This window comes from Elephas maximus, chromosome 11, assembly GCF_024166365.1.
Source record: "Elephas maximus indicus isolate mEleMax1 chromosome 11, mEleMax1 primary haplotype, whole genome shotgun sequence".
NCBI lineage: Eukaryota > Metazoa > Chordata > Mammalia > Proboscidea > Elephantidae > Elephas > Elephas maximus.
The window spans coordinates 111,087,825-111,104,943 of NC_064829.1; the positions used below are offsets into that span (position 1 = coordinate 111,087,825).

The following is a 17,119-nucleotide window of genomic DNA, read 5'->3' on the forward strand; positions in this document are numbered from 1 at the left end:
GGAGGAGGCGTCCCCTCCCCACCCCCTAGCACCCTGGACGGTCCAGGGGACCTCACCAGCGCCCCCGTTCCCAACCCTCTGGTGGAGAGGGGAGCAGGAATTATTGCCCCCACCGCCCCAGCTTCTTGGTGCAGAATCTGGGGGTCGGGGCAGGGGACTTGGCTCAACTAGCCCCCACCCCGCCCCCCCTAAGCTCAGTTATTGCATAAAAATAATGGAGCCCCAGCACCTGGGGTGGAGGTGACCAGCGGGAAGGGGCCGAGATATGGCTATTGGGCAGCTCTCCCTCCGCCACTTTTTGGGGGTGCAGGAGAAGCCCCCTCCTTTCCAGTGCCCATCATGCCAAGTCCGCAGTGTTGGAACTAGGGGCTCCAGCCCCTGCAGAAGAGAAAGTGTCTTTGTGCCCACGTAGTGGAGAGGAGGGGCAGGAGACTTGTCAAGTCCTGGGCTGGGGGAATCACTTCCGGCGCCCACTGGCCCTGCGCTCCCCTGCCTCCCGCTTGGGGTTGCCCTCGTCTGTGGACGACGTGGTGGGTAGCGTCTGGCCCCAACGGGCTATCTCTGCGTGTTCGGCCACCGAGGCAGCCACCGCCTCCAGCCAGCCGTTCATCTCCTCCTAGGGGGAGAAACGGAAAAGAGTCCGTATTGCCCTCTCTGAACCTCAGTTTCCTCATCTATTAAATGGGATACTACTACTACTACTAACGCAAACAATTATATAGCACTTCCTATGTGCCAGACTCTGTTCTAAGCACTTGTATGGATTAATCCCACACAACAGGTACTCTAGTAACTCCCACTATAGAGATCAACAACAAACAACAATGACAATAACAGCAGCAGACACTGGGAGAGAACACTGACAAGTACCAGGCCCTGTGCTGAATGTTCTGTTTATTTCTCACAACCACCCTCCTGTAAGGAACTATTTTTATCTCCATTTTACAGATAAGTAAACGAAGGCACAGAGAGGCCTGCTTCATCTCCTCTTGTGAGGACTGAATGAGATAACGAGCATAGTTATTATCCTCCAACATCCTCACTCCACCCCCATGCCGCCTCCTCCTCCTCCTCCCTGGTCTCTCCCCTTGCCCCAGGCCCTGGGGTCCACTCTGATTCCTGTCTCTCTTACTTCTTCTTCTCCTCCCCACAGGCCTGCCCTGTCCCAGCAACATCCTCTCCCACTTGAGTCCCTGCCCTGGTGGCCTCCTGGGCTTCCAACCCCTATTCTTGCCCCCTCCAATCTACCCTGCATGTGGCAGCCAGAAGGGTCTTTCTCATGTACCACTATAACCTTCCTTGGCTCAAAGCCCTACCATGGCTTCCCAGTGCCCTTGGGATAAAATCCAGACCTCTTCCAAATGGCGCACAATGCCTTGCAATATCCAACCTTTTCTGGACCATTTTCCTGTCCTCCTTGAACTCTGTCCTCCGGTACCACAGTTAACCTTTTGCAAGTCTTCACTTCTGCTCCTTTACATTTGCAGTTCCCACTGCCACCATCACCCCGTACCTCCTTTATAGCCGAGTTCCCCCTCTTCAGTTTCTTTCCATTCTCAGCTCAGAAGCCGAGGCAAGGGGGTTGGATTTGTCCTGAGGGCCTCCGGGCAGAACTCTCCCCTCACTAGGCTGGTGAGGAACCTCTGGGCTCTCAGGGCCCTTGAGCTTCCCATCACAACCCTGATAACTCAGGTGTGTGTATCCCCCATCACAGCCCATCACTCCAGGCCAGGTGCCATTCCTGAGGCCCACAGAGGGGAGGGAAAGGTCCAGATCTCACCTCATCTTTAGCTTGGAGCAAAAACTCGCTGCCATCTTGGGTCCTGCAGGAGAGGACGCAGGACTTGGGGAAACTGGAGCAGAGGCCCAACCCCAACCCCCTCCCACCAACTGTCCTCTAGGAGAGCCAAGGTCCTGTTGGGTGGGTGAAGCTGGGCCTCCAATGCTCCCTCCCCCGCCTGCCCACTTGTGGGGCTCACTGGAGCTTGAAGACGTGTTTCTTTTTCTTGTAGTCACTGGCGACCTCGCTGGTGGCTTTGTGCAGGCTGAGTAGTGGCTCCCCACCATGTGTGCCCCCTGATGCCGGTCCCTTGGAGTCCTTGTAGAAGCCCAGCTCCCCCTTGCTGAGCACGCAGTACAGGCTCACCCAGGACCTGAGGTGACGAGACGGGGCTCGAAGCACAGCCACAGCACTCTGCCCGGTTCCTCTTCATTAACGCCCTTCACCGGGCTGAATGTGCCTGAAACGGCCTACTGCTGGACTTTTGCCCTAGTTGGGCCCTATGTCTGGGGTACCTGCTGTGGCTGTTGCTGAGTTGAGAGAAGGGTCTGAACCTCCCCATACCAAGCATTTGCCCAGACTGGCCTCTGCTGGGGTTGCTCTTCTGTATCTCCCCCATATTAGATTTCCCAAGGGCAGGATTTAAGCCTTTTTTGCACTAAGTCTTTGCTAAGGCACGTTCCTCAATCCAGGACATCCTTCCTTACTGTGCCACGCCTCCATTCCCATGGAGTTCCCTGAAGGAAGATCTATTGGCCTATTGTAGGGAAAGAAAAATCCCTGTCTTCCCATCCAGTTGCAGCCCCAACACAGAAGGAAGTTCCCCAAGAGTAAAATACACTCTTTAGCCCCACGTTGGTGTAGGGACAAGGAAGCCATAATATCCATACTGCGTGGACTATTTCCAGACCCTGCTTGCAAAACCCGCCTTGCCCACTTCATGTCTTGTGTCTAGGCCCCGCTTGTCGCCAAAAGCTTCCCTTTTTGGTTGGACAAAAAGGTATCGGATAACCGGGAACCGGACTCCAAGGATGAACACTTCACAGTTAAGCCCCGCCCCGACGTGGAAGCCAAAAACAGGTGCCTCACATGCAACCCGTCTGTTTATTTTTCAGTTTGGGCTCCATCACTTTTCAGACACTCCCCCAATTTGTAACTCCAAGGCTAGACCTACCGCATTGGTTGGATGGGCTCCACCTAACCCGTCAGTGGAACCCCCCCAGGCTAGACCCCACGCCCAGGTGACCGTTTAGCTATAGCCCACCCCCGGGTTGTTTGCTTTGAGACTGGGTGCCTATTTATTCACTTTCGGTGAGATCCCGCCCCTATCTAGCTCCACCCGTTCCCCCATTGGACCCACTGAGTGTAGCCCCGCTCCTCCTAATCATTGGTTGGATTCCTTGCCTTTGAGCCCCGCCCCTCCTCAGGCCCCGCCTACACCCCACCGGTTGGTTGGGTAACATCACTCCCCGCAGGCCCACCTACTCACTCATTGGACACCCTGAGCTTGGGTTTCGCCTTCCCAAGCCCCGCCCAACTCGCTCACCGGTTGGAAGACTTGCGGTTGGCGTCCAGCTCGCGCTTGCGCAGCAGGAAGCCCTCGTGCTGCACTGTATGGGTGGGCGGGGGCGGAGGCGCGGGGGCGGAGCCACCTTGGGCGGGGGCGGAGCGCGAGCGCCGGCTTCCCCCGCCCTCACCACCCTCGCGGGGCCGCGGCCGCCGTCGCGGCTTGGGACGGTCCCGCGCCCGTGGCCGGTCCGGCCGAGGTGTCCGCTCCGGCGGCTCAAGTCCATTGGGCAGGCGGCCGGGGGGAAGCTCGCGAGGCTGAGGCAGCGACGGCTGTGTGGAGGGAGGGGAGAGGGCTACGGTCCATAGGAAGTGTGGGGGTCATCTGTCTGAGGGGAGCTCATGGGTCTGAGTGTCCCATCTGCCTGGGGGGGCCGTCCCTCTTCCCAGCAACCCTGGGAACACCCAGGGCTGGAAGTCCAATTCTTACCCCCCTCCCCCAACACCACTCTTGGAAGTGAATCTATCAGGACTCATATTTGGAATCCCTCACGATAGCAGGGGACGGAGTTAGGTCACTGGAGGAAAGGGTACAGGGAGGCAGGTGTCCAGCTGTTTCCTTCTGTGTGTGGGGGGGGGGAGGTTCAGGAGTCCCTCCTTCTGTCTGTGGGGAAATTTTGGACCCAGTGGGCTGCGGAGAAATGTAGAGTCCAGGACAGATGTGGGAAGTCTGGAGAGCCTGTTTGGGGGCAGACGTTCCTAGGGGGAAGAGAAATTCCTCTCTCCCCATCCAGCCCCAGCCCATCTTCTTAAGTGGCAGAATGTGGGAGCATCTGGGGACCCTCTCCATCCCCTGGGAGTCTGTGCTGCTCTCCCTGCAGGGCTCAGGTGGGACACTGGCTGTTCCAGGGATCCTGATCCCTGCTTCCGAGGAGAGGAACCCCATGCCCCCTCCATCCCGAAGGCCAACTTACCCCAGCAGGGAGCCCTGGACTTGCCTCTTTCTCCTGCAGCTGCTCCACAATGTCAGCCAAGGTGGCCTTCCTGGGGGTGGGGGAAGAAAGGCCCAATGGAACTGGAGTGCCTGGCTGGACAAGGAGCCCTCCCCCTTTACCCTGAAATGTCAGGCCCCTGTCTACTGTAGCCTCCTCTCTCAGATGCTCACCTTACACACCACAGGTGCTCAGCACACGTCTGCCAAGTGGAGGACCAAACATCTCCCCCTTGAGTTTTAAGTAGCACAAAGAGCAACAGGCATGCAAACTGGTGCCTTCAGGCCTTTGAACATGCTGCTCTACCCACCTTCTGAGCCCCCAAGCCCTGTGGGCTCCCCCCATCCCAGCCTTGATCATTCTGGGTCATCATCGTGTGGTGACAGGTCCTTGTCTCCCACTGGACTGTGAGCCCCATGAAGGTAGGCCCAGTGCTGTTTCCGTCACCACTGTCCCCAACACACACCAGGCATAGAGTGGGCACTCAGCAAATGTTCACAAAATATTAAGTTAAAATGGGGTCAAGAAATCATCATCTCCAAACATATTTGACCAGAGGCCTCCTTTGGGCACCGCTGACCTGCATAACACCCTCAGGTTAATACTGGAGCCCTAGAGGCTGGGGTTCAAGTCCCGGCTGAGCGATTTGCCCTCTCTGTGCCTCAGTTCCTCCATCCAAAAAATGGAAGATGACAGCAGCCCCCACTTCACAAGACTGTTAAAAGGATTCAGTGCTATTGTGAGAAAGGGTCTTATCTCCAATCAGGGAGGTGAGGGTTCCACCATTAGGCCAAAGGAGATACTGAGGTACAGAGAGGACAAGATCACTGCCCAGGGCCAGCCACCCAAAGGTTTGAGAATCTGGAGACTTTGGCATCAGGAAGGTCTGCCTATGTGGGGCAAAGAGCACATCTCCTGCAGTCTTTCAGCCTCATATGCCTCTGCAAAATGGGTGCCACCATCGTGGCATTAGGCAGTTCTGAGCTCCCTCCGCTGGCGCTGCGCGGTTCTAGGAGCTCTCCGTGTCCTCCTTCTCTCACCCCCTGGCCACATGGGGCCTCACCCCTTGGCTAGATCTCCTCTGGTGGGCATCTCCTGCTCGCTGGACTCCTGCCGCTCCAACCGCCGCTCACGCCGCTCGCGCCGCCGCTCCATCTGCTCGTAGCGGCCCAGGGTAAGGCTGTGTGCCGCCTCGTGCTCCGCAGACTCCTGCCGCTCGGGCCGCCGCCTCCGCGCAGCCTCCTCGGGTTGATCCGCTGACTCCTGGCGCTCCGGTCGCCGCCTCCTGGGCAGCTCCTCAGCGTGATCAGCTGACTCCGGGCGCTCGGGCCCCGGCGCGTCTGGCTCCGCCACCGCGGGGGCCCTGGGGGCCTCTGTCGCGTCCTCGGGTGCGGCCGGCAGAGATGTGGGCTCCACCCTCACCGGGATCTCCGGTAGCCGGTCGATGCGCGGCTGGAGGCGCTCCGGCTTGAGCTCCTGGCGCACATAACCCACCCGGGTCCGCACCTCGGCTGACAGCGTGTCCGAGGCCCGGCGGGCCAGGGGCTCCAGGCCTGAGGGCCGCAGCAGGGGCGCCGCCTTGGCCGCCAGTTCCATGGGGTCCCCGAAGAACTTGCGCCCCAGTAGGGGCGTGGGTGGCTGCTTGCTCTGCTCAGCCTTGAGTTTCTCGATCTGAGGATAGAGAAGCCAGGGTCAGAAGAGGGAAGGGTTGGGTGGGCTGGTCTAGGAAAGGCAGTTCTGGGTTCTGTGGGCCTCACTACCCAGTCGGGACTGTACTAGTTCCTTGAAAAAGCAAAGTTATCCAGGCCTGTGCTTAATTCCTATATTCTTCTGCAAACACTTATTTCTGTTTTTATTACAATAGTAGCTTCTCATGTTTTGAGCCTCAGATCAAACCACCCAGGCAGGAACAAGTTCCTCTGGGCCTTCTCTGTCTGCTGGCCCCTCTGCTGTGGCTCCTCTGTCCCAGCCCTGGCCCCTCTGGACTTTCACTGTCTGGTGACAAGTCTGTCTCCCCCTCTGGACTGAGAGCCTAGCAAGGAGGGTCTGTCACCAGCACAGGGCTGAGCACTGAGTCCAGGTATATCCATCTCATAGAGAAGGGTGGGAAGGTTATGGGGGGGGGTGCTGGGGCAGGATCTGGGGTGCTGACCGTGGTCAGGCGCCGCAGGGAGCTGAACCTCTCTTCCCAGGCAGCGGCTGCCTTGCGGAAGGCCTCGTGCCGCCGGATAAGCTGCTCGACCTCGTCCACGCTGCTGCCCAGCTCGCGGCTCTGCAGGAGCGGCTCTTGGGCTGTCAGCCAGGCATCGGCCACCACCGCCTCCTGGGCGAACTGGTGCACCTCCAGCACTGAGGGGAGACATGCGGGGGGGGGGCAAGGGCGCTGGGGGCTCCCGGGGGCCCTTCGTGGGCAGTGTCTTTCTTTGGTCTTCCATACCCCTCCTTCCCCCTTCAGAGCCTAGATTACTCAGTCTAAGATTCCCCAAGCCCCCCTGCACCTCCCCCATCCTGGCACACCCCTCTGGGCTCTGCAGGTGTGGCAGAGGCTGAAGCTATGCCTGGGGCACCCGCTCACCCCCCAAGGTGATTGCCACTAGGGATTCAATGGCAAGGCAAGCTCCTCGTTCACCCTTCCTGGCCCCCATGTTTTCCACTGGTTCCCTTGAGTGACGTGAAAACCAGTGTCACTCTCTGAGCCTTGTCCCTTCGTGGTGGACTATTCCCTGTGCCTTGAGCCAAGTGTATCTGGGCTCCCACTCACTCTGCTGCAGCCACTCCCAATGGCGGTCCCATTTGTCTGACACCTCGTCCTTCCTGGTTCCCAGCTTGTCTAGCTGTGCCTGGATCTGGGAGTGGGGGGCAGGCAGGAGAGGCATCAGGGTGGGGTGCCTCCCGCTCCCAGTCCAACAGGCCTGAGGGGCAGAGGGGGCCCCCTGTACCCCTCCCCACCTCATCAGCCATGGCACTCTTGTTGAGCAGCAGAGAGCGCCCCAGCTCCTGGCACGCAGTCAGCTCCGGCACCCGAGCCTCCAGCTCGGTCTTCAGGCCCTGGTGATAGTTCATGAGCAGCTCCACCGATGACACGTCCCTGCAGCGGGCGGTGGGCAGTGACCTCTTAAGTCCCTTGGCCTACCTCACATACGAAGCTTCTGACAAGGCTGGGGGTCCATACCACATAGGGACACCCACCTTCTACAACCAGGTTCTGGGATCCTGCACTGATGCAACGACCCCAACTTTCCAAGGTGCAAAAACTTCATACCTTTGTGATTCTAACCTTCTCGGGTGTCAAGATCTAATTTTCTTAACTTTCCGTAGCTGTGATTCTGAAAGCTCCACTTGCCAATGATTCTAACCTTTGAAGCTTGCACTGTCCAATATGGTAGCCACGCATGGCAATTAAGCACTCAAAATGTGGCTAGTGCGAATTGAGATGTCTCAAAGTGTCAAATATACACCAATGTTGAAGATTTAGTATAAAAAATATTCAGTATATCTCATTAATTTCACACTGAGTACATGTTGAAATGATCATTTCTGAGTATACTGGGTTAAATAAAATATTGAATTTAATCTTGCTTGCTTCTCTTTATTTTTTTTTAATGTCACTACAAGAAAAACTGAAAATCGTATATGTGGCTGACAGCTGTGGCTTGCTCATTGGACAGAGCCATTCTATGCCTTCATATGTCCAAAACAAATTCTCAATTTTGGAAGGTCCCACCAGACAGGGGTTATAATTTTCTAAGACTTAATATCGGCAGTTCTAATCCGCCAGCCACTCCTTGGAAACCCCGTGGGGCGATTCTGCTCTGTTCTCTAGGGCTGCTATGAGTTGGAATCGACCCAACAGCAATGGGTTTATTTAAGACTTAATATGTCCAAACTTATTCCTGAAGGTCCCACCATATAATGATTCCTAACTAAGACTCATTATGTCTAAAGTGATCTTCTCGATTCCCCTGGTCCCCCAAATCTGCCCTCCCTTGACATCCCCCAACCCAGTCAGCTCACTCACTCTTCAGCCCTCATCCTTCCCTTCCCCTCAGTCCCTGCAGCCAACCCATCGGTCCGATTAAACATTTATAACTTTGAAATGTATCCTGCAAAACGATAGGAGGCCCAAGATTTGTTTTCAAATAACTCAGCAGAAGGGAGGGGGCTGTACAGATGAAACAAAATTGGCCAAATGTTGATGGCTGTTGAAGCTGGGTGATGCTACTCTGTTACCTCTCCCTTTGCGTATGTTTGGAGATTTTCCAAATAAAAAGGTTTTTTAAACCCTAAAACCAATCACGTCTTTCTTCTGTACATCTGTGGACTGGTCCAGGCCACCATCATCTTTCACTCAGATTACTGCGACCCAACAGCCTCTCCACCAGGTTCCTTGTTTCTGCTTTTGCCCTCCACAGTCTGTTCCCAGGGAGGGATCTGGAGTACTCCTTTTCAAAGGTACGTCCTATCACACCACTGTCCTGCTCTAAACTCTCCCATGGCTCCTATCTTACTCAGACAAAAGGCAAACCCCTCACTGTGCGTGTGTGTGTGCACGTGGCTTCCAGGCCCTATTCCCCCTCTGACCTCATTTCCTCCCACTCTCCACTCCCTTCCATCACTCACTCTATCCAGCCACCATGGTCTTCTCACTCTTCCTCTTCCGAAAACATGACTAACTACAACCCACCTCAGGGTCTTTGCCCTTCCTGTTCCCTCCACCTGGAAAGCCTTTCCCCCAAAACTTTCCCTGACTCACCCCTCACTTCATTCAGGTCTCCACTCAAATGCCACATCTCAAAGCGATCTGCCCAGCTATCCACCGCCCCCCCCCGCTTCCTTTTCATTTATATCATGAATTAGTGACTGAAATTTTATATGTATGGATTTGTTCACTTATTTGTTGCCTGTCTGCACCCTCAGAAGGTAAGCTGCATGAGGGCAAGGCCTGGTACTTAGGAGGCCCTTGTACTTATTTGCAGAGTAAAAGAATGTCGGGTCAAGGCCCAGGAACCACGGCAATGATGTTATATGTCCATCACTGTCAAGTCCTCCCCTTACTGGGCACACATACCATCAGACTGTCTCCCAGCCTCCCTTGCAGACAGGTTAGGGCCACTTGGCTGACAGAATGTGAGTGAAGGAAGGCTTAGACCCTGAACCTTCCATGTGATCCTCCCCACTCTTTCCCTCATCTGCGGCTAGGTGCAGGGGACCCAGCAAGTGATTCCCAGGGTGGGAGGGGGGACACCCACATAGAGCCATCGTGTGGACAATAAACCACAGTCTACTGTGTTAAGCCATGGAGATGTTAGAACTGTTCAGTATAGTTGTTTGCCTACCCTGACTAATACACTCCTCGACCTCCTCTGTCCCCATTCTGGTTTCAGCCATCCTGCGCTGAGGCTGTTACATACAGAGGGGAAACCCACTGCCATCAAGTCCATTCCTCAATTCTGGCTGACAGTGACCCTACAGGGCAGAACAGAACCGCCCCATAGAGTTTCCAAGGCTGTGAATCCTTACAGAGGCAGACTGCCACATCTTTCTCCCACGGAGCAGCTGGTGGGTCCGAACTGCCAACCTTTTCGTTAGCAGCCAAGTGCTTTAGCCACTGTGCCACCAGGGCTTGGGCAACTGGGTGGGGGATGTCTGTCCCCTGCTCTGGGCCCCTGCCCATGTGCATTGCCACTGAGTTGATTCCAACTCATAGTGACCCTATAGGACAGAGTAGGACTGCCCCCAAAGAGTTTCCAAGGAGTACCCAGTGGATTCGAACTGCCGACATTTTGGTTAGCAGCTGTAGCACGCTGAGCCCCTAGTGCCCGAATTGAGAAGTTTTAATACACACAAAGCACTTACTTCAAACAGTGCCTGGCATGGGGCTGGGGAAACTGAGGCCCAGAGAATCTTAATAGCATACAAAGTTGCCACTGGCGCGATGGCTCACAGGTGCCAAACAGGGATTGGCCGTTGTGATTTCTTACAGTAAGGGTGCTGTTGATGGGCTGGGGGAGGCCACCCAGAGGCAGGTAGGAAGCCCGCGGTGGGGTGAGGGGCACCTGGGCTTGTCGGCTGCCCCAATCTGGCCGGCGATGCCGTCCATCCAGGAGAGCAGGTCGCGGGCTTGGCTGTGGAAGCGCAGGGCATCGGCCGTGGAGCTGACGTGCAGGCGGGCGTCCTCGCAGGCTGCCAGCAGCTCCTTCCAGCCCTGCAGCACCTCCTGCTCCTGGCTGGCGATGGCCTCGGCGTGCTCGCCTGCATACACCGTCCGGAGCTGGGCTGCCCCCTCCTGCAGCTGCCGCACCTGAGGGGCATGCCAGGGTCAGGTGCCGGCCCTCCACGTGGCCCGGGCTCCACCCTCCCTTTCCCCCACCTGCTGGCTGGCTGCAGAGCCACAGGATGTAAGGAGCCTGGTTCCTGGGATCCCACAACCAGATTGCCCTCATGTCCGCTGCCTGATTTCTCTTTGATTCTTTTGTCTTCTGACTTCTTTTACCAGCTCTCTTCAAGTGACTTCTTGGAAAGACCCACTACCAGCCATCTTTCATGTCTGCTGCCTGGTTTTTCTTGGACTTGCCTGCTTCCTGACTTCCTTTAGACCTACTACCAGCTTTTTTTTCATCTACTGCCTGATTTCTTTTGCTAATAGGGCTCTATTTCTATACCTCACTTTTTTCCCAAGCCCAACTCTACCTAGTTTCAAACTGATCTTCTGATTTCTTTCATAAAACTCCCCACCCTGATATTGGTTAGACCCACTGCTCGATTTTTTTTTCCACTCAATTTGTTTCAGACTCACTACCTACTGCCCAATTGCCTTCAGAATGACTGTTCAATTACTATCACACTGCCTGCCTGCCTGGTTTCTACTGGTTCTGCTGTACAAGGTCTATTAGACCCTCCGCTCACTTTCTATTGGCTCAATCACCCGATTTCTTTCAGAGTGACCACCCCCCCTTCTGTCAGACCCAATCAGTCACTCTCAATCTCTCAGGTCAGCTTCTAACAGACATCTACATGGTTTATATAAAGATACCCATCCAGTTTCTATATACCTTCTGTTAAACCTGCAGGCCAATTCCTTCAGCTCTGCTGCTGGACCCACAGCTTCATCTCCATCGGATTTCTCAGGCCCCCCTCCCAAGTCCTATCGGACCCGCTGCCTGACTTCTGTTAGCTCTGTGGCCATTTCCACTGAAGCCACCCTCATCGAATTTCTTTTGGAAAACTCAACTGACTTTTATCAGAGAGCCGCAGTCTCATTTCTATCTGCCCCACAGCCAAACTTCTCTGAGCCCTCCTGCAGTTCCCTTTACAGCCTCCACCTGGACTTACGTGATTCCATTCTCAGGTTCTAGGAGAACCAGAGCCCAATCTCCAACTGAAATCATGTCTCATTTCTAACCGAACTACTGCTTATATTCTACCCACTGCCTAATTTCTTGGTACCAGGCAATCAGTTCATTTCTGACCTGCCCGTCATCCAATTTCTTCCTGTTCCGTGGCCTGTTTTTTTCTTTTTTTTTAATCTGTCCCATTGCCTAATTCCCACCTGCTCCGGTGCCCACATCCCCCAGTCACCCTGCCCAGGCCCTACCACCTGCCCATCATGGCTGCCACCACCCCACCTGGGACACAAGGAGCTGCAGGTCATGCTCAAAGGCGCGCAGGGTCCGCTGCATGGAGCTGGCGCTGGGTCTCGGCTCGGGTGGGGCGGTCAGGCGGGGCAGTCGCCTCCGCTTCTCCTCTATCTGTCCCTGAAGCTCACGGGCGTCGCTGAAGAACTTATGCAGCTCTCGGGAGGCAGCCAACAGCTGGGCCCGCGTGCCCATGAGCTCCAGCAGCTCGGCCCAGGCCTCGTTCAGCCCGTCCTTCCACTCAGCCATGGTGGCCGCCGCGGTGTGGCCACACTCGATCAGCTCATCCACCATCTGGTTCACTGCGGCCAGCCGTTCCCGCCCTGCCGTGCCTGTCTCGCTGGCAAACTCGGAGAACTTCTCCTGCAGCACCTGCCACCAGAAGCAGGGGACACACATGGGGCAAAGGTGCCGCATCTGCCAGTCTCCCCAACCTGCCATCCTGTGGCATGTAAGAGTAATAACAACAACAATAACAACACCCATAATAAAAATAATATCTAACACTGTAGGGATACAGCAGCAATAATAGCAGAGACCAGCTCCTGGAGAAGGACATCATGCTTGGTAATGTACAGGGTCAGCGAAAGAGAGGGAGACCCTCAATGAGATGGACTGATGCAGTGGCTCCAACAATGGGCTCAAGCACAGCAACGATTGTGAGGATGGCACAGGATCAGGCAGTGTTTCATTCTGTTGTATATAGGGCCGCTCTGAGTCAGAATCAGCTGGATGGCACTTAACAAGTAACAACAACAATAATAACTAACATTTACTGTTAGGCACTGTGTGTGTCAGGCACTGTCCTGAGCACTTTTTAAAAAGCCAACCTAACCCTGTGACATGGAGCTGATTCCAACTCATGGCGACCCTATGTGTTACAGAGTAGAACTACTCCACAGGCTTTTCTTGGCTGTAATCTTTAAAGAAGATTGCCAGGCCTTTCTTCTGAGGCACCGCTGGGTGGGTTCGAATCACCGACCTTTAGGTTAGTAGTCAAGTGCAAACCATTTGTGTCACCCGGGACCTCTGAAGCCCTTTACACTACATTAACTCACTTGTCTCACAGCAGAGCCTTGAAGTGGATGCTATTATTATCCTCATATTATGGATGGAGAAACTGAGGCCCAGACAGCCTTCATAGCATACACAGCGGCAGCTGGCATTATTGTTACTAAGGACGCTCACCGTGACATGCTCAAAGTCCTGGCCGAGCTCGGGTGAGCCGGCCACCACCTCCTTCTCAGCGATCCAATGCTCCAGCTCATCCACCTGGCGGCTGAGCTGGTACAGCCAGTACTGCTGCTCCAGGCCCACGCGGCGCTCCTCACCCAGCTCCTTGAGCGCCACATACAGGCGGTCCACCTGAGACTGTCGCCGGCTGATCTGCTCACTGAGGGGTACAGGGAGGGACAACGATGGAGCCTGAGACTCCCAGGGTAAGGCTGAGTCCCCCTGGTGCCCCCCCAGGGCAGGGCCATGTCCCTCAATCCCCTCCCCCCACCAGGGCAGAGCTATTTTCCTTTAAACCTTCTAGTCAGGGTCCTGTTCCCTCAGATTCTTTCAGGATGGACTCTGCTTTCCAAGGCTCACATTCAGTTTGCCCAACACCCAGGGAAAGCTCTGCTCCCCGAGTTTGATAAGCTCGGTCCCCAGCCTCCATCTCTCTCCACCTGTGCCCCACACCCCCCCTCCAGTGACCTGCATGGGGCTCCCGGTTCTGTCTGACCCACCCCTCCTCCTGTGCCCAGCCTCTGCTCCTGGGTCTCCCGCAGACCGAAGTCCGCCCTGTGCACCCTCTCAGATCCCAGTTCTGGTCCAAGGCTCCCAGAGGTTCCAGGTGCCCCCCATACTCTTGACCACAGGTGGGGCGGCCCCAGCCCCCATACCCAATCTCGGAGGCCCAGGCTTCTCTGTTCTCGCAGACAATGAGAAGAGGACCCTCTCCTGTGTTGAGCTCCTGGCCCCACCCTCCCAAGCATCCCTGGACAGTGCCCCCCCTCCCCTATCCAGCCCGCTTGCCAGAATCTGAGGAGTCTGACTTGCAGCCACGAGGCCCCCTCCCATTCACTGTCCAGTTCTGGCCCTGCCCTAATTTCCAACAGCGTGGCTCCAGCCCCTGCTCTACCCCTCCCTGAGGCCCGGCCGTGCCCTGCCCCTTCAGTCCCGGCTCCGGCCCCGCCCACCCAGGCCCCGCCCACCTGTCCGGGTGTCCCATCTCCAGCAGCGCCCGGCACTGGCGCGACAGCTGCGCGATGCTTTCCTCGTAGTTCTCCACGCCCTGCTCCAGCTGCAGGTGCTTCTTGAGCAGCTGCAGGGTGCTTTGTTCGTCCTGGGGGCACACGTCGCCCGCGATGAGGGGGTAGCTGCCGGCCCCGGGCTCCGGTGCCCCCAGGCCCCCCGTACCCCCAGCCCGGGCGCACCTTGCCCTTGTCCTCACTCATCATGAGCAGCTCCTGCTCGCCTAGCCACGCCTCCACCTCGGCCACGTCGAAGTAGTATTGTTCCACCTGGAAGGCGGCGTCCAGTGCCTGCTGACGCCGCTCGGTCGCCTCCCGCAGGCCGACCCAGGCGCCCCGCAGCTGCTCCAGGCCGCTGCGCACGGCCTCTGCCTCCGGGCTGCGCAGCGACGCCAGGGCGCCCGCGCGCTCCAGCACCTCCTCCAGGCGCGGCCCGTGAGCCTGGATCTCCCGCCGCAGGCCCTGGGGGCGAGGGGATATGGGTGGCTCAGAGGCCGGGCAAGACCCCGCGTGCCTCCGCGTCAGGCGTGGCACACAGAGCTAAGCAAACACCCTTACTCAGATCGTTTAGCATGTGTCAGGCACCATGGCACGTTTTCGCCGTGACTCACCCACTCACATCCCCACCTTGCAGGTGAGACAGGTGAAGCTGCCCAAGAACAAGGGGAGTACTAAAGGGTGACAGGATTTGAACTCAGGTCAGAACGCTGGCTCCAGAGACTACACTCCAGACCAAGACACTGGGCAAATCTTGGGTGACCTAACAGTTTACATGTATGTAGGCCTGAGAATCGGGCAGTTTAGATTAAAACCCCAGCTCTGTAACTTCTTTTTTCAGTTGAGGTATCCTTTACACATGGAAACATGCTCGACTGACTCTTAGGTGTAAAATGTGACACATTTTTACCACCCGTGTAACCACTACCTAGATCAAGATATGTTGTTGTTAGGTGCTGTAGAGTTGTTTCCCACTCACAGCGACCCTAGGTACAACAGAACAAAACACTGCCCGGTCCTGTGCCATGCACACAATCGTTGTTATGCTTGAGCCCACTGTTGCAGCCACTGTGTTAATCCATCTCGTTGAGGGGGTTTCTCTTCTTGCTGACCCTCCACCTTCCCAAGCATGGTGTCCTTCTCCAGGGTCTGATCCCTCCTGATAACGCGTCCAAAGTATGTAAGACGCAGTCTAGCTATCCTTGCTTCTAAGGAGCACACTAGTTGTACTTCTTCTAAGACAGATGTGTTCAAGATATAGAACACTTCTGTTGGCCCAGAAGATTCCCTCATCCACCTCTGTAACTTGCTGAGTGTCTTACTTAACCTCTCTGTGCCTCAGTTTCCTCAACCAGTAAATGGGGATGATAGTAACAACCAGTACTTACTGAGTGCCTGCTACCTGCCAGGAGCTTTGCCAAGTATGGGCTTTACATTATGTAGCCACTCATCTACTTCTCAGTACAGCCCCAGGAGCCAGACATCATTATTACACCCATTTTACAAATGAGAAAACCGAGGCACAGAGAAGGTGAGAAACTTGCCAAAGTCACATGGCTAGTGATGGCCTGCTAATACCTAGCTTGCACGTTTGTTGTTAGATAAACCACATCAAGCCTGGTACACAGTAAGTGCTCGATCAATACTATTTTTGTTGTGTGCTGTTGATTCCAACTCATAGCAAGGCTGTAGGACAGAGCAGAACTGTCCTATAGGGTTTCCAAGGAACAGCTCGTGGACTGGAACTGCCAACCTAGCAGCCTGAGCTCTCACCACTGGGCCCTTGGGGGCTCCACACCTCTGCCCAGGCAATTAAATTAAGGCCAGCAGGATTCAGGAGTGGGCCCTTAGTGCAGGACAGGCCAATCAGAGCAGTCCAAATCCCTGGCCACCATGATTGGTTCAGCGACAGGCATGTGACTCAAGTTGAGCCAATGAGAGTCACTGCTACGACTACTGCTGAAATTATTGAGGGGGGAGCCTTTCTTATCTTGCTGGTAGAATATAAACCAGACACTGCTGGAGACCTCTCCTACCAGAAGGCCTGGGGACAGAGCTAACAGGGAAAAAAAAAAAAAAAAAAAAAAAACCAGCTGAGAGACGCATGAAGATAGCATAGATACATCCCGATGTAGCTGTACCTGCTGTCCACGTACAGCTCCTTTCTATTACAATGTGATCCCTTTTCAGGCTTTAACCGCTTTGAGCTGTGTTTTCTCCCTTGGGTCAAGTGTGTCCCAGCCCACTCCCTCTCCCTGGCCCTGCTCACCTGGTTCTTTTTCATGTGCTGCTGCACAGCCTGCAAGCCGTTGCCTCGCTCTGTCTGCATGGCCAGTGGCAGCCGCTCCTGGACCCAGGCCTGGAGAGAACACAGGGAACAGGTCAGGGGAGAAGGCCTGCCCCCAAGAACCTCTGCATCCCAATAAATGCTAAGCTCCTTGCACAGCATCTAACCCCCAGGGCCTGGTCACATCTTCAGCCTCCTCTTTTACCTGCTCTGTCTTGCCCTCTGCACTTGGCCCAGGATCATGTTCACCTCTGGCCTTTGCACATGCAGGCCTCGCTTCCTATTCACTCAACCTGGCTCTCTTGTACTGTTCCTTCAGGTTTCAGCTTGGATGGCCCCTCCTCCATGAAGCCCTCCCTGACTTCCAGCCTTGGCCAGTTGCCTCCTCAGGCTTCCACAGCTCCCTAGCCTCCCCCACCACAGCCCTAACCACCCTAGGTCGTCGCTGTCTGGGGATGAGTCTTCTCCCCCATTGGACTCTGAGCCTTCTGTGGGCAGGAACTGGCTCTGGCTTGGTCATTCCTTGGCCCAGCATCATCCAAGCAAAAGGCTGGGCCCTGAATGATCTAGCAAGTGAGAAAATTAGTGTGAACAAATGAATGAGCAAATCAGAAAGTGAGTGACTGAAATGAATAAATGAGTGGATGAACGAGCAAATAAATGAGTGAATGAAGGAAGGAATA

At 55.5% G+C, this 17,119-nt stretch overlaps 1 protein-coding gene across 1 annotated transcript in view; it reads right to left on the reverse strand.

Moving 5' to 3' along the window:
• Positions 1 to 199: 199 nt before the first annotated feature.
• The window catches only part of SPTBN4 (spectrin beta, non-erythrocytic 4), a 111,492-nt gene continuing 94,572 nt past the window's right edge, over positions 200 to 17,119 (reverse strand). The window contains exons 22-36 of the mRNA XM_049901564.1: positions 16,419 to 16,508; positions 14,336 to 14,614; positions 14,114 to 14,244; positions 13,101 to 13,305; positions 11,904 to 12,284; positions 10,335 to 10,579; positions 7,228 to 7,366; positions 7,040 to 7,124; positions 6,431 to 6,627; positions 5,342 to 5,949; positions 4,261 to 4,330; positions 3,327 to 3,619; positions 1,980 to 2,153; positions 1,781 to 1,823; positions 200 to 616 (exon numbers count right to left, since the gene is read on the reverse strand). Coding sequence (XP_049757521.1) covers positions 458 to 616; positions 1,781 to 1,823; positions 1,980 to 2,153; positions 3,327 to 3,619; positions 4,261 to 4,330; positions 5,342 to 5,949; positions 6,431 to 6,627; positions 7,040 to 7,124; positions 7,228 to 7,366; positions 10,335 to 10,579; positions 11,904 to 12,284; positions 13,101 to 13,305; positions 14,114 to 14,244; positions 14,336 to 14,614; positions 16,419 to 16,508 — 3,099 coding nt within the window. The 3' untranslated portion in view covers positions 200 to 457. The remainder of the gene's footprint in view (positions 617 to 1,780; positions 1,824 to 1,979; positions 2,154 to 3,326; positions 3,620 to 4,260; positions 4,331 to 5,341; positions 5,950 to 6,430; positions 6,628 to 7,039; positions 7,125 to 7,227; positions 7,367 to 10,334; positions 10,580 to 11,903; positions 12,285 to 13,100; positions 13,306 to 14,113; positions 14,245 to 14,335; positions 14,615 to 16,418; positions 16,509 to 17,119) is intronic.